Here is a 26,364-nt window from a genome sequence, read left to right as displayed (position 1 = left end):
AAAGGAAGCAGTACTGCCTATTCTTACAGGGGAACAGAGAAAGCAAGTGAATGATCTGTACTTCAAAAGAAGGACTGCTGAAATCCACACAGAGCAAAATCTAAAGAGCTCATTTCAGCAATGATCTTTTATTTGAAAAATTTTTGTACGCAGAAATAGACATGCCCACCTTACTGAAAACCCAATAAATTCTGAGTTTGGTGGGTTTCACTGAAATGTTTTCTTTCTGACTCATGGGTGAAGTGTCTTTGATAACACTGGATACCATGTTTCATTGCAGGGGCACGGATTTTTGGTTTAAAAACTAAACCCATTAATTTACAAGACACGATTACATTCAGCTGAAATGCAGGTCCTGACACTCATAATATTATACAAATTAGGATCATGAAGAATACTATGACCTTGAAGCTATTAAAGATTGCAAATTTGCAGACATACCATTTAAAATGCTTTATGCAAACCCAGGTCTGATACTTAGAATTAAATACAGGAAATAGCATATGATGATCATTAGAAAGAAACTGAGGATATGAGCGGTAGCATAGCCTGTCATACAGAGTGTAGGTGAATTTAGCTTCAGTCAGGCTACACAGACCTTACAGGATAAGAAAAAGTTGGAGATGCGAGACAAATGTGTAAGCAAAACCTTACAGGAAACAGTTACAGTACAACTAGCCAATAAATGTCACCTTTGCCTTCTAAAAATTAAAGTAGAACACATGGTCATATCAGAACAGCTCTTTTAGATTTAAACACTGTGTACTATCAGATAACTCAGGTAACAAAACAAGACTCCGATCCCTGACTGACTCATGCAGATGTACCTGACTGCAAAAGCCCAAACTTCCCTTAAAACTTAGTTGCTGAACTTTGGTAAATTAGGAAAGATTTGCCCCAACAGGTAATTAGGCAATCAGAAACTATTCAAAATAATATTACTTTAGATTTTACATTTTTACTTTTCCTCTTTTCTTGATTCTTGTTCCATTTTCCTTTTATATCCACAGTAACCATCTGAATAAATTTCCTACCTATTACAGTAGCACTTGAACTTGCTGTGTAATGACATAAGTGTATTGCATTGTTCTCTGTCTACTCATTTAATTTGCATCGTTAAATCACAATATAAGACTGTAAAAGACTTATTTATTTGGAAGAGGTTCCTTGGAAACGGTTGTTCTACTCTCAGTTTAAGTTCTAATTTATTGTTGAGTCTTGCCTATGCAGTCTGGAGACAGTCTGTGCAGAAAACTTCAAAATGTTGGTGGAAGCCCTGACGTTTCAAGGCAAAAATCAAAGTATTTTGACTGAAAATTCAGTGCCATTCACCACACAAAGATGACAAGATAACAGATTGTCTTCTCCAAGACTGACTCACCACAGAGAAGTTCATTCCCAATTTGGGTACCGTAATCACCATCTGAGGAAAGCACACTGAGTTCAAGTACATTCCCTGAGCTGTGATTGTACTTCCACCACTAGGGAAAATTTAAAAAAAAAGAAAAAAAAGATGAGTAGGATAATGTTATGTCTGCTATGATAATATTAATTACAAATTATGTTTTAGAGTGAATGACAACAGAAAACCAGAATTAGGGATATATGAGGTGAATACAAAGATATAGCTCTGAGCAGTGCTAGGAGACAAATTTTACACTTGCTATAACAAATAATCAAATACAAGAAAATAAAAATATTTTTTAAAATTGTGTTATGCCAGGATATTAACACAAATGTGTACATTTTAAAGGAGGGTGTATACTTGTACTTAGCATTTGCTAACTTACTTAACTGACTGCTTGCAAGGGTGATGAAAAAGGTGTCTTTTTTACCACTGACAATTTTTTGGCAAAGGCAGATGGTTTGGATTAGAGCTACTGAGACCATAAATATGTCACATAAAAACACACAAATGCTACCATACATATATATTCATAATATTTATGTAGGGCCGGATTTAGACTATTTTAAAATCCATTTGCTCTCCTGAGTACTGCTGACTTGTCACATTAAATGATTTTCCTCACAAATCAGTGTAATGTCCAGACACAGGAGACACACTTAGCTGTACAGTAGGTATCCCAGCAGGGCATCACAGGTACGCTCAGAAGCTGGTAGGAGTTAAATCACATAAAGAAAAGAGGCACCCTGCCCCCTTCTCCTTCACCTCTGAGAGGAAATGATCTGCCCTCTGCAACTGTGCCATAATTGAAGCAATTGGCATGGCAGATGGAGATAAAAATGCAATTTCTTTTGATAGATTGCTAAGCATAGCCATTCTTCTTTCATTCATTACTTTTCTTATTTCTGTAAGAAACTTTTACTCACCTAAGAAAAGATTTGGCTGGATGAATTTTGAAAACAACAGGGTCTTCTCTGTACATGAAAGGACTGCTTGCATCTCGGATAGCTTCATCGATTCCCACCCTCACACGATATTCCTGGGGAATTCCTTGTGGTGGAGTGTAGCACTCCACAGTGCTTGCTGATACACTGGAAGAACAGATAAGGGCTTGCTTGTCACCATTAGAAAACTTACTCGGTTTAAAAGACTGTACTTTAGTGAGTCCCAACCCTGCCTGAAGATCCACTTGTAAAAAAATGTCATTGATTCCCACACTGGATGATCATTTGCAACAAATAAGCATGGCACGAGGTAGAAACAGCAACATCACTGCATAGGCTCAAGTTTCATCTTAATTTCGTAGCCTTGCACCTTGCCAGGTAGGAGGGGTTTCCCCAGTTCTGGCGACAGCCACATCAGCCTCTGCACCCTGCAAAGGCAGCTTCCAGCCTAGAAAATGAGAGTGTGCTCCCAGTTTAAGAACAATTGGTTCTGCTGTAACCTAGGGATAATGTCTTTCTTTTTCAAGTCCACAAGATTTACCCTGTGTTAAAAACCGCAAGAAAAGGTGCTGGTGAGGGAGGTACCAGCATGTTAGAGATGTCCTGCCCTAGGGGCACCTGATGACTCCAAGTGCTGCTGAGGGGCAAGCAGAGGGCAAGGAGAAAGGAGGAGAAGGTAAGAATTCAGGAAGAGCTTGCTGAATTCAGCACAGTAGCAGAGTCTCTGGGATATTCTCCTTTCCCTTGCTTTCTCATGAATGGCCCTGGAAGTCCTCCTCCTTCACTGAGCTCTGTGGGTGAGCAGGCAGCAGAGGGGTGAAGGATCCTGAAGCTTGAAGCACCTCCTGAAGCGTGGCCTCAGGGAGCAGGACACATCAGAGATAGGGTAACAACTGACTGGAGAAGTAAATGTAACTCTACTGACTGGTTTCAGTACATTGGGCCCAATGACATCCAGAAGCCCTCCAAGTGAGGCCATTCCCATTAAGGCACTGGAACAGGTTGCCCAGGGAGGTTGTGGAAGCCCCCTCCTTGGAGGTGTTCAAGGCCAGGTTGGATGAGGCTTGTGCAGCCTGCTCTAGTGAGGTGTCCCTGCTCATAGCAGGGAGGTTGGAACTAGATGATCTTTAAGGTCCCTTCCAACCTTAATTCTGTGAGTCTATGATTCTCAAAGGATATGAGAGATTGCCTCCAAATTAGACAAAAAGGGCAATTAATGTGACTTCTGAAGCTTTCCAGAAAGGTGGGGTTTACTGTGTGCTGTAGGAGTTAGTGATTCATTCCCAAGTATCTGGAAGCTTTTAACCTTCTTTTAAAGGAAAAATAAACTCTTGATCTAGCTGCCAGTTTGGGTAGAGGGTACCTGCCCTGAGAAACTCGTTAAGACCTGTGTAGAAGTCTCCAGACAATTTGGCTGGTGAGGAAGAGGGGTGCTGGAGATGCTTACTGGATAAGCCCCAGCTATGGTTTGACGCCTAGAGGTCCACCTGACCAAACCAGATGTCTGCCTCTGAGCTGCCTGCATCTCACCCCCACAGTACACATCTCAAATGGTTCAGATTAATCATTCTCAACAGTTTTTCATATTTGTCCATTAGTTGAGCAGCTGAGATGATGACACCAATAAATGCCACCCTAAACTATTAAGAAGCTACTGAACAGAAGTATTGAAGATCTTGGTATCCTGTGCAGAGGAGCAGCCACCCTGCTGTACCTACCTAACCAAGCAAGCAGAATGGCTACAAATTCAGAAGCCTTGTCTGCCCACAGCAGAAAATCTGTGCTTGCTATTTATTTTTTATGTTCAGCTGGGATTGAAGGCATTTCTGCACAGAGCACGTCAAAGATTCTTGACTAAGCTCCTACTGGATTCAGTACAGAGCCAAGGGAAATTCTGGCTTAATCCTCTAAACAACTTTATATACACCAGGAAAAGTCCCAAACTGATGCTGCTTCTGGTTTGGAGGCTGTTCACTGATAGTAGCACAGAAACAGCTGCTCCTCTGCACAGGATACAATCTCAGATCCTGGTAAGGTTTCCACCAAAAAAAAAAACAGTAGGAAATGGTAACCTGCACACACTGGATTCTCACTGGGAACTGCTGCATGGACAGTAGCTCTTTCTAATACCAGAGGGCTGAGTGTGTGGGAACTGGGGTGACAAAAATGATGGGAAAGGGACAGCTTCTAGTCCATTAGAAGCTGACTTGCTACTTCTCTATGCAACCTTTTAATGAGGTTAATGAAGGCCTTACAGAATAAACATGTCTTCTAGAGAACTGTAGTCTAGCAATCTTTCAGACATGCTAAACTCAGGATGTAATCCAGAACAGAACGGTTCTTTCAGTATCAGTTCTCTGATGCATAACATGAGCAGAGGAGAGCAATGAACATTTGTGTCTTTTTTTTTACTCCAAGACATTTTAATCAAGCCATTTCAATATTAAAGGCATCACTTTGTAATAAGTACATTACCTTTTTAAGGTGCATGGTTTCTCACCAACAAAAATCCTTCTGGATTTCCCACTGTTAAGGTATTTTCCAGCTACAGTTAGCAACGTTCCTCCAGATTTGGGGCCATAGGTGGGAGAGATACTTGTTATTACAGGATTCTGAGGGGATGGGGGTAAAAATAAAAACAGTGGATTGTTAAATTATTTTCAAAATGTGAAAAGAATCTTAAAACATTATTAGCATTTCCATGAAGTAATAATAAAGCAAACAGGAATATAGAATTACCACACTAGATTGGACTCATGAAGAGTCTCCTTCCAATTAATATTGAAGCTAATTTTGACAACAAAGTTTTAATCATAGTACTTACCACGTATGAAAATGTACTGAATACTGTTTTATCATGTCCAACAGAAACACTACTGGATATGTTAAAAAGTGGATTTTTTGCAGAAGGAACGGTGCATTCCAGCCTTTGGAAAATAAGGAAAAAGATGGGATTACAGTTTTTTTCTGGCTTGATTTTTTGTATTACAATACAGCCACATCAAACTTGTAATAATGAAGTATCCATACTAAACAAATCACTGATCTATGCATGTCAGGGACATTTCAGAAACAACAGCTACAAGAATTATGGTTGCCTTTTTTAAGACTAAATACAAACACTGTGGTGTTTATACTTGGCCAGATAAAATAATTTCTGAATACCAAATAAATTTCAGAAAAATAAAAGAAGCATGCTAAAGAAAACAAATACCTCCCATTCAACGGCTGAGTTGTTTTTTGGTATTTTCTTTTTATGACAAATTTTGGTAGACAACAGGATTATAAAAAATGCATCATATACACAAGTTTGTTCTACATTAAATATTAAATAGTTAAATATTACAAAAAATTAAACTTGAACTTTTGTGGCAGCATATGTAAATGTAGTACATTTCATTTACATGGTCTAATATATGATGTTGTCTCCTCAAATAATTTTGTTTGCATTAAAATTGTTGAGAGTAACAGTTAGGAGAGTGCTAAGTACTTCTGGAGGGTGAGACCTTTTTGTTACTGTATACATGAACAGCGAAGCCAAGCCACAATTTGCCCATTGCTTTGTTTGTAGATAGTCAAATGCTTTGAACTGAGAAAGGATACTCATTGAATATCCTATTTCTTCAAGATATCAACCAAAATAACCACTGTCTTAAACTTCAGCAATTTTCCCACTGCCTCAAATACTTATTTCTGCAGAGGAGGAGGAGAGGTGCAGCTGAGAGACATAAGCCCCAGCATGACAAAATACCTGCATCTTCTCACATTTCTCTCCAGCAGCTTCACAGAGCAGGAAGACAGAGGTGTGACATAACTGAGCCCAGCAGGATCCCCGCAAAAGGACCTGCCCCTTTTCAAACATTTGAATAGTTTTGTTCTTGCCAGCTCCCACAGATGTTGAACAGCATTTTGTAGGCAAACCAGAAAAAGCTGCTGCCGGAGCTATTGGCATTTACTAGATTTATTTGATGTCCATTTCAAGCACTTTTTTCTTGGGGAGCATATCAAACCAAGGGATTGTTTCCTGATTTAAATTTCAGAATTGGAGACGACACTTATAGACTGAACGTTTACATCATTAAAAAATCCATATCACACAAAGAACATAGGGTATAAAAGGAAATTAATATTTTAGGTTTCTTACTTGTTTTTGTTGCTGGATTTTGCTTCCAGGGCACAAATTTGTCCTCCAATATGGACTACTGTATTTTTAAATTCAAATCTATTATTTTTGCTGAATCCAAAGTCCCATCCACACAGTGTCAGTTTTGTCCTGCCTTCTAAGGGAGCACTGTTCGGGATAATCTGTTAAAAAAACATTGTGTTAGTTACATCAGGTTTTCTTGAAGTTCAAATGGAGTTAAAGAATGCGCAAAGGAATAATTTTAGAAAAGCATTTCTTCTGGCAGACCATGTCCAACCATTCATCTTAATTGTTCTTCACCTTTCATTTGTCACATTATGAGCCTTCTCTGACAGTAGCAATAAATAACAAAACCTATACTAGAAAGCTTTGAAGGATAGTGTTTAGGGGCACTGAACAAGCTGTGCATTGTAATAGTCTCTTAAATCCTGCCGTTCTGGTCTTTCACATCTTATTTCTGGCATGTTAAACATACAATGTACTTATTTTGTTAGAAGCTGAATGCTGAACACAAAAGAGCCCCAAAATGACAATTTTTTGTTAGCTTAATGAAAGTCAGGTTCAGAGCAAAGTAGCTTCAAAGACACCAAAATCCGATATTGCATTGGCTGTGATAAAGTTAACATGACTTCTGCTATTCTTCCCTTAAATCTTTTACATTTGGTCACCTCTAATTCCGAGTTAAAAATACACTACCTCTCAGAAACACACAGAGACAATCTACAAAGGAAATGCTTTTTTTTTTTTTTTTTTTTTCTGTATATTGTAAATTGTCCTGTAAAATATAACAATGGTGGGAAAAAGGTAGGAACACTATAGAAGTCTTACAAAACTCAGAAAAAGTACTGGTCAGTACTGCCAGTAAAAAACAAAAAAATAAAAAAGATATTCATTCAGGGTTTATGGGGACTTTTAACAATACTGAGTAATTTTGCAAACATACCACTACCACTGAACAAACAGAGAATGAAAGACTAAATTTATACTTATGGTCATAGTGCTTAAATGTCTTAGACTTAATGCTTTAGTGATAGCAATTTTGCCCCTAAAATGCAATACAGCTGTGCCTTTCAAAGAATCCGACTTCATTTTCAAGCTGAAAGGCAAGTGTTTGAGAGATACTTGGCTATTATTTCATCTGGAAATCCAGTAAGACAGCACATTTCTTTTCAACTCTCATGTAGCTATACTTCAAGACTCTCACAAATGAACTACTGTAGATAGAAAGGCAGCTGAAGAATACTTCAAAAGAATTATACTATATTCTATATGAAGAAATTTACTGCCCCCATTAACAACCGGACAGAGTCTGATCTAAAATGCACTGAGGCCTGTAGGAATCTTCCCTATTATACAGAGCTTTGAGTCAGCTCTCAATGGGCAAAGAAGAGGGAACCTACGTAGGTACATTGCTTTTACACAAATCCCATAAAAAAGGAGTGATGCATGCACAGCCCCCCAGCACACAACACTGCTGCTAAGAGTGTGGAGCACTACTGTACACCATGGAGTCTGTGCTACTCCCAAATTAAAGTTTCCCCTATTTTAAATTTTTTTTAAATTTCTTTCGAAATCTGGACTGACTTCAGATCCTTGTTTTCCACTCTACTTAATATCTCAGCCCACTATCTATTTTTGGAGTAACAAAAAGCTAGCAGAAACTGAAATTGCTCTGTGGGGGTACAGGATGTCTCATGTTTTATACAACAATGCATTGACATGTGGCATTTGAAGACTCTGAAATGTAATCCATAAGTTTGCAAAATAAGGGTGTTAAGATCAGGCTCCACACAGCCATACAGAATAAAAACCAAAGGCACTTAACTAGTTTTGAGTGATCTGCCAAGAGAGACTTTTGATAGCAGCCCATGTGCCTTAATTGAAGGAGAAGGAATGTATTTACTACATTCTGCCACCAAGTTTAGAAGACAAGACTTCTAAGTAGATAGGAAAAAATAAACCAAATCTTACACTTTTTATTTAAGCTCTGCAGAATTTTCCCCAGTGTTCTGTGTGAATTTATTTTTATTTCACTTGTTGTATTGCAATGAAACCACTGGAAGTCAAATGTAGCTTTTCAGACTTTTTCTTGGGAGAGCTGACACGAATGAATAGTGAACCTCCTGCATTTTGAACTGAGGCATACGTAAGCATCTTCTGTGTGCTTACATTGGTCGGGTAGTAGCAGAAAGTAAGCAAAATCCAAATCAGTTATAAATGCTGTGAAATTTAGGATTCAGAAATTGTCTATAGAAAGGACACTCCATTTGTAAGATGGACCAAGTCCTGCTGCAATGCTTGATGTTCTGCTTCTACCTGCTGCTCTCTGGACTTTTGAGTTAAAGGACAGAAAGTTAACTTTTCTTTATGGAAAAAAATTAAGTATAGTATTTTTCTTTTGTTTATGTTGACAACCATTATGCTAATATCCACTCACATACTTTATAAATTGTTGGAAGAAAGTATCTATTTATTAAAGTTTCAACAGCCCATTCATTTTAATTAAGAGGCAGGAACATGTACAGGCCACATGTGAAATTTCCAGCAAAACCTCCAACCTAAACAGGCAGCATACAGCCTGATGTTCTTGGTATGTCTGAGACAAAGGGCAGCTAAAATGACTCACTTTAAAAGCAACAAAAAAAACCATGTCAGGTTTTTAACCACAATAAAGAATCAAAAGGGACACCAATTTATTTCTTCTTTTATACTGTTCACCTTTCAGTGTGACCTGAACGCCACACGTGGATGCCTGCAATTTGTTCCAGCACCAAGTGATCTCAGAAAAGACTCCTTCTGAGTTGAGTCTCTGAGCTTCCCTCTGGCAAGGCCAGTCCAGGCTGATGAAACACGCTTCGTTGTTGGCAGAGGTGGTGGGTGGGAGTGGGGTAGGGTGCCGAGGTGTGGGGTGGGAGCTGGGCTGTAGTGGGGACGTGTCCTGGCACCAGTCCTGCTCCTTGTCTGTAGCAGGAGGGATGCCCCAGCAGAGCTGGAGCTCTGGGCTGCAGCCTGAGCTGCAGGGCTGTTCCCCACCACCCACAGCTCTTAGGAAAAGTGCTTAAAGCAGGGCAGAGAGACAAAAGATCTGCAGGACTCCACGGGAAAATGCTGGATTTCTTCTCTGCCATTCCTCCTGAGGGGAATCTCTCTTTTTTTTTTTTTCCCATTGCACACCACTCTGTGTAATAACCTGGGAAAACTTTGTTGGAGACTTCGCTAATGTCCATTGGACCAGGTCTGCAGAGAAGCTCTGTGTTCCCCTCAGGTTAAAGTGATCATATGACATACCTCAAGCAATCTGTCCCTCTGAAAGCTGCAAAATATTAGTGGGGGGTTCAGACTGAATTTCAGATACTATGCAAAGCAGGTCATCCTCTGTTTGTTAGGAACAAAACAAGCTTGTTTCTCATATTTTATGCATATGGGTTTAAAGACAGATCAGAAGATGATGAATAATCTGTTCTATATTTTTTTCAGTAATAATGTTAAATGTCATGGTCCAGTAGAGCATGAAATCTGTCTTAACAGCTAGCAATCCAAAGGGATTTAAGTACTCAGCTGCATTTTTATTCCTTACAAGCCTTCTAGAAGTAACTTCTGCCAACATGGACACGCTGTAATTTGAGATTCACTTTAAGATCCATCGGTGCCACAGATCCATATTAATTACAGGGATAGACTGGGCTTGTGCTGAGCAGGCAGGGCTGAGCCATGTGTGGAAGGGGAGCACCTGGTCAGCCCCACACCTGCTCCTACTGCACCATATCCAAGGCATGTTCACCTGAATGAGTCCTCCTTGCAACTTCACAGGGACAGCAAAAGTGGCCTTGGGGACACATCTCTCTGTCTAAGCATCTCTGCATGGGCTCCAGGCACTTAAAACTGCTGAGTGAACACATTCATAATTGCAGTTAAAGAGGGCTATATGAGCTCAGCACCTCTTAAAATCAGAAACTAAGCTGTTCAGAACCTTAGAAATCTTTTTTGAGTCACTGCAATATACAGCCGCTGCTGGAAAGTTTTGCCATGAAAAAATATTAAGGGATGCAACTTGTGCTTGACTAAACAAGCTATGCCAAAAAGGTGGAGTAGCTTGGTCCTGCAGAGGTACATAAAAATGTATCAGGACTCATTGTCAGTATATCCCTTTGAATTGATGATTCACAGACTTAAAGGCCAGAAAGGACTATTTTATAACCTAATACAGCTTTTTTTTAAAATAAATGTGTTCTTGTATAAAGTGAAAGTAAACTACTCGCATTCTGCTGTAGCAACATTTTTACAACTCCTTTGCCCAAAGGTAACAGAGGCAACAGAGGGCAAGGCAAACCCCCTCACACAACACGCCCTTTCCACCCGTTTTGGGTTTGATTGCTACATTACTTCTTAGTTTGTTCATTGAACTTTACCTGCGTTAGCCCTAAATTTTGTGAACATGGAAAAGAAAAAAACAACCTGTAAACCTGTGTTTCTAACTCATTAGCACATTTGCCTGTTTACTCTTTAAAAAGTTGATGTACATGAAATAATCTGCCTGGCTGAAATAAATAAACAAGCAAATAAATAAATAAAAAATAAAAAAGCTTTTGTGTCCCTTTCTCTCACAGAGTTTAACATCTCAATGTAAAAGCTGCATGCCCATAAAGGAAAAAGTATTTTTGACTACATGATGTAGTTTAAATGCACTAACAAAAGTAAATTTGCGTAAATGCTACCAGAAATGCTTTTATGCTTGTCCTTGCCACAGTTTTCCATAAGCCATGTAAACCTCTGCCTTCCCAGCTCTGTCACACTTCACACAGGACGATTCGGTTACAGGTACCGCGGCCAGCGCGGATCCTGCACAAACCGTAGCTAAATTAAACCAGGAGCGCGCCAGGGCGGCTCTCTGCTCCTCCATGCCGCTTTGTTCTGGCACATCCTTGACGGGCTTTGGCCGGCTGGCAGCTACCTCTGGCTGTCCTCTGTCCCAAGGAGGGGTGCAGCTACAGGGTCATCCCCCTTGGTAGCAAGTGGACCCATGGGAACAAGGAGCCCGGGAGGGATGTTTGAAAAAATCATCCCTGCAGGGTGGTGCTTTGATTGACAGCTCAGTCACACCACTCTTTCCCCCAGTGCTGGAGCCAGTGCAGGGATGGATAATGAGTGGGGCCTGGAGGCCTACTGTGGTGGGTCAGGCCGTGGCAGCTGTGGGTGGGAAGAGCTTTCCTTCACCTCCCCTCTTTGAAAGGTGACTGAGGGGAAGAGTGCTCCTTTTTGTGATGGGCCTTTCCCATCAGATCTCTGCCAGGCTGCCTCAGACCATGCTGTTTCCCCACCACAAGTGCTTTGCAGGGTTGAGGCTCTCCTGTGGCAAGCCAGGATGATCAGACAGACCAGTCCACCGAGAGCCCCAGAGCCTGCAGCGTTCAGGGAGAGTACCTGCATCCAGCCAGAGGCTTTATGGACACCGAGGTCAAGGGGAAGCCAAGAAGAGCAGACACTTCATTGATCATGATTGCATAAAAATATACAGAAAATGTCCGCAGAGGGCAAACTGCTCTCTTTCCTCAGAGACAGATATGAGAAACCCACTGGTTTACCTCATAAACCCTGGGCAAGCAGGTCTCCTGGGTCCAGGTGCCGCTGGGGCACTGGGGCAACCTGAGGCACTGCTGGCTGCACCAGCCACACTGCATGAAGGCAGGCGCCAGCAGGCACTGGCTGCAGGACCTGAAGTGATGGCAGCCTGGTCCCTGCAGCGGGATCTTCGTTATCTGTCAATGGAAAGACATGATGCACAGATCCTTTTAATACATACACTAAGTGGCAAGGAGAGTCTCTATTTATGCATTGCACTGTGGTGCTACTCAGATTTCAGATGTGCAAGCTGCGGTTTGACTTCTCTTTAGCTCAGTAATTATAGTATCTTATAAGTAATTTAACTGACATGATTTTAAATTCGCTTGGGAGAAACCCTAAAGGCATCTTAATGTTATATAGTTACTACCAGCATCTGGTGTTTACAGCAAGATAGCATTTTTAGCTGATGGAAAAAGAAAACAGGAGTGTGCTCCTCCCAGTTCTGCACTAGTTCTTGGAAAAAATGGTGTATGTCAGTATGCCTTAGTTCATACATGTAAAAAAGTAGGCATGATGGCTATTGCAACTTTGGTGAGGCTGTATTAAAAGCTGTGACACACAGCATTTGACTGCCCATGTACTTGTTGTTCAACAGCTACCACCAAAACCCCTATACTATACCTAGGTTATTAATTGAAACTTTTATTATTTAAAATATCAAAATAGTTATTATAATAGCAACTCTAAATATGTACAAATTTGTTTTAGTTAAAATATTAACATAAGTAAATAATTACATTACTACATCATACTTCTCTATATTTCAGTATCTAACTTATTTTGGAAATTTTCTTGAAGATTACTCATAAATATCTCATACATTTCTAGTAAATGATTAATAACAATCTTTACTAATGGCTGATCTATTTCTGCAGATTCTTATAGAACTCAAGGGGTCAAATTATTGCTTACGGTTCTGGTTTAGGATTATCTGTAATATTATCTGCTGATGTTTTAAAGCCAGTCTACAATGTGTGTCTACTTATGACAATAGCATATTTATGACAGCTCTTCATCTTTTATTAACCATTTGTAGACTACATGCTAAGGCAGTCTTCAAAACTTACTGAGAACACTGACTTCCAATTTTAAACACACCCCCATAATTCTTGCACACACACTCCTCCTGAAAAAGTTACAATGTTATGACACAAACCATCAAAAGCCAGGAAACTGTGAGCACCATTCTTCTCTGAAGCCATTGTGTGTTCTTTCTTTGCAAGCACTTGAATTAAGGACAGGGTTTCAGCCTTAAAATTTGCATTTCCTGGCTTTTGTCTGTTTATGTCGCAGCTCTTACATTATTTAAACATTTCTCAATATTAGGCTGTTGGTTTGTTGAGTACAGAAAAAAAAATAATCTTGGAGGAAACTTGCCCGTCAAGTGTTCCCAAGGGAATGGCAAGGCTGGGAGGATGCAGAGCATAAAGCCACAGTGTGAATAGCTGCTCTTCCTGAAAGTTGCTGCTCTGATGGCAGGTTTATACAGTGAACAGAAGGATTAGGTTATGAACCACTCACCTTTTTACCTGTCACTACCAGGGTATAGCCATCGTCTGCTAATGAATTCTCGACAACAACTTGGGGAGAGACAGGGTGGGAGTCTAGCTGAAAGCTGACGTGTGGAGATGTGGGTTCTGAACGGGAAACCACTATCTAGGAAAGAAATTGGAAATATCAGCAGGCAGTGTGTGACACAAATGCATGCTGCTCAGCAATCTCATGTTCCTACCACTTCTCTGCTTGCATTAATTACTTTACGTTACATTGCATAATATTTTGCATAATGTTCCATCATGATCTGATTAAAGTGCTATAAAATCTGCTTTATTTAACACAGCAAAATCATTGCTGTTGGGAGGATCCTCAAAATGCATCATATTTATTGAAATATGAAGGAATTGTTTTGTGTTTTTAGTCCTTTAATTTCAGGTATTTATAAATCAACTGTAAAAAATTAAGATGGGTCATTTATTCAGCCCTGTACATTTAAGAAAGAAGAATTTTATCTACAACATCCATGGAAAATAATCTTATAACTCCAAGCCTTCAGAAGTCAAACATATTTCTATTTATTTTCACTTTGGTCCTTCAGTTTGAAAAGTAAACTTTACCCTGTGTCAACAGTATGTGGTCTTGAAGCAGGTGGGGCCATCAGAGTGCAAAGCTACAGCAGGCGCAGGTTGTGCTGTGAGCAGCTCTGCGGAGCTACAGGCACATGGACCTTGATTCCCAGAGCTGGCTGGGTGGCTGCTGCTACAGACAGGCTCTTTGCAAGACATGGCTGGGCATCTTGAGATCTGGCTCCTGGTGATTTCTGAGGGAGCTGGGTGTCCAGGACAGAGCACTTAAAGCACCTCTTAATGACAGGGAGAGGTGGAGGCTTCTCTAGAAGATGTTCCAAAACAGAAGCCTAATTTAGTTATCCTGAAGACCTTCTGCATGAGCCCACTCTCTCTCTATTGATTTTAGGAGATCTTAGGGAGATTAGTCACACAGTATGAAATTCCCCCACTAGTCATCTCTCTCCATCTTGAGTTACCTAAATACTTCTGAGAATTCAGGCCTATTCCTGCAAACACACGCTTGACTTTACTACTGTACTTTGTTGACTTTAATGGGATGAGTCATGGTTGTTAAGCACAGGCATAAAGCATCTGAAGATTGGGGTGGATATTTGATAGCAAGATTTTATAGGCTTGGGCCTGCAATCCAGAGGGATGTGCACCCAAACGTGATAGCATCAGGCAACACAGGCAGAGGATTGTTTACATGAAGGAAGATCATGTTCAGGTTTCAAAAGCTGGATCACGTGTAGTTTACTTAAGGAATTTAGGTAATCAACATTTACTGAGAAGTTGAATTTCAATGGGGTTCATTCTTTAAAAAGATTGAAGGCATTCTGGAAATAACTTGTATGTCAAATGTTTAATTTTTCACTATAATGAATCTTTTCTTCTGACTCTGAAGACAGCATCAGAACAGCTAGGACATTGACTTACATGATTTCACTGGCTTTTCGCACTGCCAAGGTCTTTCAACAAGATGGCTGACTCCAAAACCAGACTTAGACATGCTGTAATTACAGCTGATGTTTTGTTGTAATTCAAAACTTAAATAAAATATATGAGCAGTTAATTCATGGCAATAAGTGCTCCGTGTCCCAGAGGTATTTACAGTTTGGGGTTGCAAGAGGCCTCTTTTTCCTTTAAAATGAAACTGGCTTTGTTAAAGACTGCTATGGTTTTGCTTCACAGTACAGAAAGTGCAGCTTTTAGAAATCAATAAGGTCTGATCATTTTTGGTGACACAGAAGTATGGTCTCTGACTCCATGTTATTAGGGCATGAGCTCTGTTTTTATATTCAGGACAATGAAAAATAGAATGGACTGCCAAGCTGCATGAAAAAACTTGATTAATGTTGGCATTATGTGGAGAGGTAGCACCACAGCTGCAAATACCTTTTTAGTTGATCATTAGCCATGTCTCATCTCAAATACCCACTGCTATAAAATGCTAAGAATTCTTTTCTATCATTAATCCAGGCTACCTCTTATTGCCAAGCATTCTTTCTGATTGAGCCACAGTGTTAACCCTTTGAACACATCTGTGTTGCAACCTCAGAGCAATACATGAAAATTTGGATCCCATCTCTACAATCCTGGAATTTTTTTTTGGTACTTTAAACACTGACCTTTATTTTACTGAGTCAAATCACTTGCCCAAAGCCCGGGTGAATGGACTTTGACCTCATGACATACAGGGAGCTCAAGATGCATTTCCTAACTAATTTGGGACTTTGGAATAAAAGTTTGGAGTTTTCTTAGAACTAATCTATGAGCCTACAATGCTGCTGTAACAGATTCTAGATGCAAAAATGCTCTTTTTGGTCTATAGAACTGTGCGTTTTTTTGCACACATCAGCCCACTCCTTGAAATTCTATCTTATCCACCATAATCCTGAAGAAAAAGGCAGTTTGAAGACAGCTTCTATAGCAGGAAGAAGCTACTTATGACTCCAGTGCTGTTCTCAGAAACCTCTGATTTTTATTTCTTAGGACTGGGCTGGTATGCATACAGTGTGGCTTTAAATCTACCATGGAAACACCACCATACAGGGGCTACTTCTACCATGGAAATGGTTCAGTACTACAGAAGGATTTCTCTTTACAAAATTAAAAAGTACTGGCTTGGTTTGGGTTTGGTTTTTTTTTGAGGTGGTGGTGTTGGGTTTTCTTTACATTTTAATCATTAATTTGATAACATAAAAGAAATGAAAGTATAACTATGTGTCTGCACTCAGAATAGAGGGAAGATCTTGCACAAATAGATAATAAACTAAAGAGATCAAACAGATGTTAGCAGTAAATGGTCAGTCCCTGCAATAGTGAGAAGTCACCAGAGATGTTCTGCAAGGTGTCTGTGCTGAGATCCACATTATTCAACTTACTCATAAATTAGTGAGAAAAGTGTTTGAGCAGTTTAGTGACAAAAGTTTTCTGATGGTCTGGAGGTATCCAAGGGGATGAGGACACACTATGAAGGATGATGGAAGGACTTCACATGACAGTATGCCAAGGCAATAAAATGGCAGGTGAAAGACAACAAAGAAGATGAATTTAAAGCTTTATATGATAGATAGTGTAATGAAAACATCATCTCACTGCTTAGCAGCAGTCAAAAACAAACAAACAAACACCTTAGGAATTATTAGAAAAATATTAAGAGAACAAATTGGAAAACATCCTGATGTCATACAAATTCATGGCTTGCTTGAACCTTGACTTCTCTGTGAAGTTCTGGTTGCCTCATGACAAAAAAAGTACGTTAAAATGGGAAAAGGTTCAGAGAAGGGTAACACAGATGATCAAAAGGCTATAATGAACAATGACTGAGTAGGGTATGTGTGGAAAAGCTATGAAAAAGACATACAGAATCATGAGAATTTAGAGACTGACCATTTACTCTCTTCTAAAAAAAGCACTAAACACCATCAAAAGACAAAAGTGAGAGTCAGGCTCAAAGCAAACAAAAGAGTAAGACTTCCTAGCAATATATGATGACCTATGGGACTCCTTGCCAAAGGATGTGAATGCAAGAGGAATACACATTCAAAGGGAATCGCCACATGTACATGGGAAGAGCTAAACAGACAAAACCCAATAGCTCAGGAAATCCCCAGAATGGAAAATAGTTGGAGGCCTGAAGCAGAAGTTAGTACATATGTTTCCTCAGTCTCTAGACATCCACTAGTCACCACTGCTGGAGACAGAGCAGTGAACTACATGGATTCTTCATTTAAATCCATGTGACTCTTCTGATGTTCTTAGAAATTACCTTTCTGAGAATCACATTAATTATTAGTAACTACAACCCCAGATATCCTCCCTAAAGCACACACAGTATTTATGTGTCTCCATTTAAAGAAAAAAGTACGTGGTCTTTCAGCATAGCTCAAAAGTACTTCCATGAAGATAACAGCCAACAGTTAATTAATTCATGAATATATGAATTAATATATCTTTTATCCTGAAAGTCAGTGATCACTTAGGTCCACGAACATCAAAATAATTAATTTAAAAAATATTTAATTTTCATCAGCTGGTATTAACGTTAAGTAAGAATACTTGACTCTACGTTTGTTTATGCATAATATGGCAAATTAAGACTGTAATAACCTGAGTTAAAAACCAGCATGCAACAGCTTCTTTTGAAAATAATTCTGATGCTCAGTTCTGCTAGTCAGCAGGATTGAATTACAAATGTTACTGTCTGCATGTTGAAATATCTTCTGCAAAAATGAGAGGCCTTCTAAAAGCAATCCCGTCCAAGTATCATATTGTTATTTTTTCCCTAGATGTCTGGCAGGTGTAGGCCATTATCCAACAGAGATAGGCTCAGGGTTAACTTTATTGTGTAATGCCTCAAATGCCCTGGGATATGCAGCGTAGCCTTGCAAAGGGCACATATGTAACTCTCTAAATGCTGTATATCATTCTAATCCATGGAGAGTATAATGGATCTCCTCTGAAGGGTGTAAGCTTTTCTACTCAGAGTGAATAATAAAACATGTGTGCTCTCAAAACAGTTATTTGTCACCAGGTGTTAATTTTCATTTGACTATACGGATTTCACATTATGCAATATTTGTTGGGTTTTTTTGTTTGTTTGTTTGTTCTGTTTTTCTGGGATCATCAAGAGATATTATTTACCAGAAAAAGAACTGCTATTATAAAACTGTCAAAGATACGAAAATACTATTTGTCGTTTGCCACAGTTTTCTGTTGGTTTAAAAATGATAAAGTGGGAAAGACTGCAACTATTTGCATTCCTACAGATGCACATGTGCATAGTGTGCATTTAGCTTTACCTAGATCAGACTGCCAGTATTGAAAAGCCAGGTGGATTTCTGCACCACAGAGGCAGGACAGCAGTGGGCACAGAGGACAGCCTTTGCAATGACTCCAAAGGCATCCCATCAGTCGTGTCCCCCTTCTGGCTCTGTAAGGTTTAAGGTCTGTGTTCATGTATTTCGTGAGCTCCTTGCTCTGCGTCAACTCATTTTGCTTCTAGGCACCATGGCTTTGAGCCTTGATTCCTGGAGAGGCAAGGCCTTGCCACTTTGCTGTTTGCAAGAGGAGGGTAATGCTGAATGCTTGGCTCTCTCCTTGCTGAAATCTGGGACAAATTTTTCCAAGCCTTGACTGCAGACACAAATAAAAAGCAGATGTAATTATTTCTGTCTGTACTAATTTCTGTAGCATGCCATTTTCTTCCCTGGCATGTAATCTATGAAAGCAGCAATGACACATGCTAATTTCTCTCTTTTCAGGGAAATGAGATGTGTGTGTTAAAGTTTGGTGGTGGTGTTTGTTTTTAATCACAAGTATTACTGGGAAATTGGTGTGACTTTCAAGTGTTCTGTCTACTTGGATGTGAAAGTTTTCTCTTCAGCGTGTGACAATTTCCCAGACCATTGATCTATGCGAGCCAAGTCCGTATTCCTCATCAGACAGAACTGAGGGCACCAAATGAAATGATAAGGCAGAAAGTTAAGGTAATGCCAAAAGAAGCTCTTCATCATTCAAAGAAGAATGAAATTATGGAAGCCATTGTCACAATGTACTGTAGAGGACAAAACAACAAATAATTTCAAAAACCAATAGGTAAAATTGATGGAAAAGAAGTCCATCAAGAACTATTAAACACCAGATACAGGTGCAATTTCCAGCTCATGGAATCTCTGAGCCACTGAATGCCTGGAGCCAGAGGGTACTGGGAGAATCATTACTGGGTGCTTTTACTTGCCTCATACCTCTCCCTTATCCATCCTAGCCCCTGTTGGAGACAGGAGACTGTGCTCCTTGAGCCTTTATTTTGAACCCATACATCCTTTCTGAGTTAAATATATTGTTAAAGATACTGGGATGTAATGGGTCCCTAGAATAAGGCTTATTATTCTTCTTCTGTATTGTTTCATGTCTAACAAGTGCTGAGAAGCCCTGAGGAGGATGGTGAGTGGCTTCTTGTGTGATGTGCTCAACCCTGACGAGGCCTATCAGTGCCATCATGCTTTGGTTCTCTTGACCTAAGCCATTTTCAGTCCAGCATCTGTTCAGACATGACAGTGCGTGACCATGTTTTGCTAAAACTTGGCTTCTCATCTAGAGCTGGCTCACATCCAGCTAGATTGGACAGGACTGCAGCCAACATGTGGCTGATTGCATCTCAGTGTGTATGCATATCCATGTGAAGACCCTTTCCTTACCTCCAGGAGCAACAGGATGGAGGTCCTACTGCCCAATTGAAGATGAGAGGGCACGTGGGGGAACTCCTTACTCTGCATGCAGCCCAGTGCTGCTCCACTGTGCACTGAGTTTCACTGGTATAGTCAGAAGGCTGAGATGGCTCTGCTGCCAAAATTGCATCTAAAGAGAGTGGTTGCCTGCAGTGGTTGCACTGAGTTTCACTGGTATAGTCAGAAGGATGAGATGGCTCTGCTGCCAAAATTGCATCTAAAGAGAGTGGTTGCCTGCAGTAGTTGTAAAACATACAGTAAACATTTTTCTATCCCTCTCTTCCTCAGGAAGGTCACCAACAAGCAGTGCATTTCTTTGGGCTTCACTTGGGTGAGGCCAGCTTCAAGCATAAGTAGCACACACAATCATAGAATGGTTTGAATTGGAAGGGACCTTAAAGATCATATAGTTCCAACCCCCCTGCACGGGCAGGGACACCTCCCACTTCCATTCAGCATTATGCTGAAAACCAACTTCTGTGTATGTCAAGGCCAGACCAAATCTGAGCTTTTCAGAATAAACCTTGCAAAGCTTTCCCACATCCCACTTTCCCCTGAGCTATCAGAAAGATTTCCCCTTCCTGAAGAACTCTGCTCTTTTCTCCATCACTCAAAAAGTCACTCTCTGAAATAACACCAAGCTCCAGATAATAATAATAAAAAAAATTAAAAAAATTAAAAATCCACCTTGGAACTGAGCAAAAGTAGAAGATATTATCTCAATATATCACAAGGTTTTTTGTTAGGTTTTTTTGACAAGCTATAATTTCCCAAAATACTGGCTGGTAATGAAAGTGTCTTTTCCAGTTGTGAGTCATATTCTCAGCGTAGCTCCTTTGGCTTGAGAGGAGTAAGGATGCTTTACACCAGCTGAAAATCTCATTCCCCAACTACAGCAGTGTCACTGGGTGCTGTTTTCTAATCAAATAACCACTGTGAAATACCTGATTCACTTTGCACCCAACAGCTGTACTTACAGCCTGTGTTCCCAGTCACACTCTGGAAACAAGCACAATAAGAAAGGCCAAAACAGCTGCAGCTTCTCAACAGAAAAAAAAAGAAGGGAGAAAAAAACCCTTGTTGTCAGGCTCCAGCTTAGGAAGGAAGTAAAACCATTTTTCTTTTCCGTCTCATACATGTCAGCTGTCTTAGAAAAATTATTACTGCTCTGTTTTGTAACAGAAACTCCACAATATTCAGTAAACTACAAACTTCATTCTCTTCATGGCCAAATACAGATTTAACATTTCTGATGCAGCCAAAACATGCTCAGTATGTCAATGGGCTGCAATTACTCTCCAGGAGAGCTTTGGAATTCACCTCCTGGCCCCAATTATTCTCCTTAAAAGAACTCATGAATCTTCTGTATTTGGACCATCCAGATTGATTTGATTTTAGTTTTAGATTTTGGCTGAAAAAAACCAAAAATCATTTAGTGAAGGAAGCTGTGTTTCCTTTCCAGTATTAGCACTTTCCAGAGCTGTTTAATTGAATAATTCTATTTAATGGAACTAAAACCACGAGCAGAAACCAACAGGTGATATTCCTTGGTTGGATAAAACATACCTACTTTTGCATTCTGAATATTACTGGCTCCTCAATAAGCAACATACAGGCTATATTCTGAGTTGGGCTATTAGCACAGCTTTGATGGGTAATACTATGAGCTTCAGTGGAATCACTTGTAAAGATAGAAGGTATTAATTTTGATATGTCTCTAAATACATAAAAATTTCAGAATCAGCTAGCTGTCATCTACAGAAAGAAAACCTTTACTCTCAGAAACTACATATTAAACCTTCTATTGGCTTTTGCAGCAATGCTGTGCTACAGCCCTGTGGTAAGGAGAGAAAAATGGATAGAGATGGAAATGGAGTTGGAGATGTGGGGTCAGTAGGAAGGCAGAAAGTGCTGAGCAGATGGAAGTGCAAAAGGAGATAAAAGCAAGAAAAAGGAAAGAAAAGGAGAACCAAGGGGTTGGCTGCTGATCAAGTATAAACAAGTATAGTGGGAGAATATGAGAAACTTTTTCAAATCAATTTATCTGAGGTTGAGTATCAGTAGGTGCCTGCTGCACCCACTGGCTTCCACAGCACAGGCTTGGTGCTTCAGTTCAATTTAGAGGGCACAATCACTACGTTTAAACATCTTTCTCTCCCCTCTTCCCCAAAATGTTACATAACAATTAAAGGAAAACCTAAATTAATACAGTCAAAAAAGTGAATTAAATCTTCATTATTTTCATAAAGCTGTTTCATATTCGGGCACTTTTCAGCTTGCAGTTGTCAGAGACAAAGGTACTGTACTGCTATTTCTTTTAATCTCATGGATGACTGCTAGTGCTGAAATCTGTCACAAACCAAATTGCCTAAATATGGTAAGGTTTGGTATTTCAAAGATGATACAAGATGAACTGGATTCACTGGAAGAGCTGAGCTGACTTTCTAATTTTAGATATATATGAATATGTTTTGCTTTTCAATAGTTGGCCTGAAAATATCTTTGCAAGATATTAATACTGTGTAACCGGATTTAAAACAGGTTCCCTAATAGGTAGAATTTTGGAACTAATTTTCTCTGTAAGCATACCTACCTCTGACAGGATACAGGCAGCTCTGAACAGCTACAAGTTACAAGGGGTTTGCACAGGAAAATTCAATATTTGCATACAGAAAGAGCTAAAAACATGAGTGCAAATGACTGTGCAAAAGAGAGGTGTGCAGTAAGTGAAAAACTGAGGATTCTTTACAATATGTTGCAGTAGATTTGTGAATGAAACAAACATAACATAATTACACTTTTTTTGCTAAAAAATGAGGGGAAGTGTTTGGGGATATCTTTTTGATAAATTAAGTCATTGTTAGATTATCCTGATTTTTTTAACCCATTTTACTTCAGTAATGATCGTTTAATAGCTTAATTTTTTATTATCTCAATCTCATTGCAGTTAGTAGCTATATTTCCATAGAAACACTGCAAATCTGCTTTAGTTGGGCATTTGCTAATGAACATGTTTGAAAGCACTTCCTACATAACTATTAGTGAAAAATATGTTAATGCCAGTGAGCATTAAATTCTGCAAAAAGCTGTGTCTGCTGTATCCTACAGATCTAGTATCCCTTCCAATATCATTGGAAGCAAAACAAATACTAACCATTTTATTTGGAGGTAGTGTCATTACAGGTAGCCAGTAAGCTTATTCTCTCGCTGGTTGCACCAAACCCTCAAAGAAAGAGCATCTGCTTATTACAATATGAGCCCAATGCTGACTTCCCCCTGTAGCTCAAGCTAATCTAATTCAATGATGAGAATATTTCTGCTAATGGCAATGTGCAGTTTACACAATAGCCTTTCTTTTGATCTGTTGCTGAACCTGGAATGGGAAATGTATTCTGGAAATATTTTAATTGTTCCTTAAGTTTGGCAAATGTCTGAATGAAATGTGTGGTGCAGGGCTTGAATGAATAATTTAAAGAATGTTACAAATAAAAATAATGCTGCCTTGCGTTTTCCACCAAAGCTCCCTAAAAGCTTTGTGACAGCCCAGAAGAAATGCAGTGAGTAAGACAGTAGCTAAACTGTATTTTGTAGATAAGGAAATGGTTTCAGAAAGGTTAAACAAATTGCTCGTGTTCGCTGTGTGAACCAGTAAGCACATTTAAGAACAGAGTGTAGGCTGCTTCTGAGCTCAGTGTGTAGCTCTTAGCATTTGCCTTTCCAGTTCTGAGGACAAACTGCAGCTTAAAGTTACCAAGGTAATCAAGGGAAGTTCAAGTAAAACTGGCAGGGTTGTCATTGGACATTTGGTTTCCCCCTAAGTTTTAGAGGGAAAGACAAACATGATTTTCTTCAATTTTTCATCTATCCTTTGTGGTAAATCACTTTGATCTCCCCCCCAGTGGAGCATTACACATTTTACAAGATGGGGCAGGTTCTGTGTCCAGTCTGTGCAGAAGTCAGAAGTGGAGGTTTAGAATTCCATTTGTCTCTAAATGGTGCCAATAGTAGGTTAACAAATACTGGGGACAATATGTAACCCTACTTACTATGTGAGGCAAGTACAGAGAAGGAAAAGGGAGAGAAGAAAGGGACAGCTTGTTAGTTAATCTCATCTGATGAGTTCCACCACACAAAGATTTTTATGAAAAGGAGCAAGCGCCCAAGTGATGTCTGATGGGAGGTTTTGGGAAATGGGAAAGCGTGAAGGGCAGAGCAAGTCATTATGGCAAATCTCATCAGGTTTCAGTTAATGATGGTTGGGGAACAAAGCAAGCAATTTTCATGACTCTCTGCAGCCTACAGAGCTAAAATGGCCAGACTGCTAACAGTTCAGGAAGCCCACCAGAAGACAAAAAATGGTGGCACAGTAAAAGGACACAGGTCGTTGAGTGCAAGAGAGATCAAGGCTGAGATACACATCCAGGCTGGACCCTGTGGCAGCTGCAGAAGTCAAGCTCTCCAAGGTGGTCATTGCGGGATGAGAGTGCTTGAAATAAGATGGGTGAATAAAGGAAGCTTTGAAAGTATTTTGTCTTCTGAGTGCCAAGTTTTTAAAAGATGGCTGGCCCTAACAGTTAGATGTATTTCATTAGTCACCTACAAAGAAGTCATGTAGTGTAGTCTACCCATCTAGATAAATTCTATAGTCAGTGAAGGGAGACAGACTTCTCAGGAGGGTGATTTACCACTTATTATGGAAAACCTGTTGTAGGACAGGAAGAACTGCTGTCCAAAAGAACAGTGAGTCGGGAACGAGCAAGAGCCCAAAAATCTAAGATGCACTCAGAAACTTGAAAGTAGGTGGAAGAGGAGCTAATCTCAATTCTACAGCTGTGAGTCACAGGCTATGAGCAAGTAATTTGGTGCCAGAGGAATGGATCAGTATATAGAAGCAGCTAATGCTGAGCAACGAAGGCTCCTGCTTTTACATTATAACACAACTTGGCAATTTACTTTAAACTAAGTTTAATCTGATCCTCTAGACCAAATGACCATATGAAGTGCATATCTGAAGCTGCTGAAGAATCAAGTCACTGCTTTGGAGCTTTTTGCCCAGGTTGAGGTTGAAGGGGTTTTTTGTTATGTATTCAAAAAAGAGCTTTCAGTTTAGTTTCCCTTGAAAGAAATCTAGACTGTATGGACCAGAACTGCTCTGTGAACTAAGCCAGCTGGACTAAGTGGAGATCATGGTAGAATTTGCTCTAAAACCATTGCTCCAAATCACAAAGCCCATGTGAACACTTAAAATGCTGAACTGTCTATTAGCCACTTTAATTACATTCCAGAAGCTCTGTTTTACTCAGCAATTTCAATTTTCTAATGCCCTGCTTAACTGCTCCTCAATTTTCGCCATCCTGGTAAAAGCCAGTATGTTTTTTCACTGTGAAGGTGTTGTAGTAATATTTACCTGCATGAAGCGACCTTCCGAACTGCCCAGATTTGCAATGGTAAGGTTCCCTTTGGTGAAGACAGATATTGAAGTTAACAGGACACTGTTGAACTGGCCCATGAACAAGTCAACCCTCTGCAGAGGAGTTGTAACTTCTAAGCGATATTCATCATCTTGTGCTCTGCAGTATGAAGCATTTCTTGAAAAAGCCTGTTAGAAAATGAAGTACAGATGAGTACTGTCTTTACGAGTAGGAATAGATCTTTGTCAGAGTGAAGTCATTTAGCACAAATGCATTTGACCAAAAGTATTTTAAACTGTTTCAAACTTAATTGCTTCATTAGTTATGATGTTCCATGAGGAAGGCGACGACTTCTTAATGTTATGGGAATGTTCTTTCAACTTTTTTTTAATCCTGTCTGTTGGGAATAACACACAAGCTCTGTATGTAACCAGATGGTATGTGTAAAAGCACATATATCAAGGTATCCTTTCTCTTAGTGACTTCTTCAAGGGTCTCAGAATTCCTTGACTGCAGACACTGTCCAGCAACACACCAGCTTCTCAAACACTAATTCCTAGAAAACTGTCTAAAAGCATTGCAATTTTTTTAACCTTTTTTTCTGCATTAAAATACCAATTTCCAGTATTACTCTCTATTCTGTTTTCAACATGTTTTTCAGTGATAAGCCAAAAAACAGGAGAAAAAGATGGAGAAAGAGAAAAGGGAGATAAGCCAGGAAGAATATGTTTCTGATTGTATTTTTAAATGAAACTATGGGGAAGCCAGCTTTTTATAATTACTTAGGCTATTGTATTGATCATCTATGGCTCATGCACTATTTTGTCCAATCTATCTATGTCTTGAGTGTACTACAATAGTTGCTCCATTTGCAGGATTTTCTCTTTCAGTTTGGGAATAGAGAGTACATGTTTTTAATTTTCATTGGAAAAATTCTTAAGCAATACACTTTAGGTTATCTCCAGAGAAGAATATAACCTGCTGTCCTGACAATTCAATAGTAATCTATTAACTGGTAATTCCATTACTATTGATACTAC

General features: G+C 39.5%; 1 protein-coding gene across 1 annotated transcript in view; it reads right to left on the bottom strand.

Moving 5' to 3' along the window:
• The window catches only part of MET (MET proto-oncogene, receptor tyrosine kinase), a 91,239-nt gene that overhangs the window by 30,755 nt on the left and 34,120 nt on the right, over window positions 1-26,364 (bottom strand). The window contains exons 3-10 of the mRNA XM_051617152.1: window positions 25,321-25,512; window positions 13,637-13,771; window positions 12,076-12,249; window positions 6,494-6,654; window positions 5,174-5,276; window positions 4,825-4,961; window positions 2,332-2,496; window positions 1,382-1,481 (exon numbers count right to left, since the gene is read on the bottom strand). Coding sequence (XP_051473112.1) covers window positions 1,382-1,481; window positions 2,332-2,496; window positions 4,825-4,961; window positions 5,174-5,276; window positions 6,494-6,654; window positions 12,076-12,249; window positions 13,637-13,771; window positions 25,321-25,512 — 1,167 coding nt within the window. The remainder of the gene's footprint in view (window positions 1-1,381; window positions 1,482-2,331; window positions 2,497-4,824; window positions 4,962-5,173; window positions 5,277-6,493; window positions 6,655-12,075; window positions 12,250-13,636; window positions 13,772-25,320; window positions 25,513-26,364) is intronic.

Source organism: Apus apus, chromosome 1, assembly GCF_020740795.1.
Source record: "Apus apus isolate bApuApu2 chromosome 1, bApuApu2.pri.cur, whole genome shotgun sequence".
Classification (NCBI taxonomy): domain Eukaryota; kingdom Metazoa; phylum Chordata; class Aves; order Apodiformes; family Apodidae; genus Apus; species Apus apus.
The sequence above is the reverse complement of the archived record's forward strand: the minus strand, read 5'-3'. Positions and strand labels throughout refer to the sequence as shown.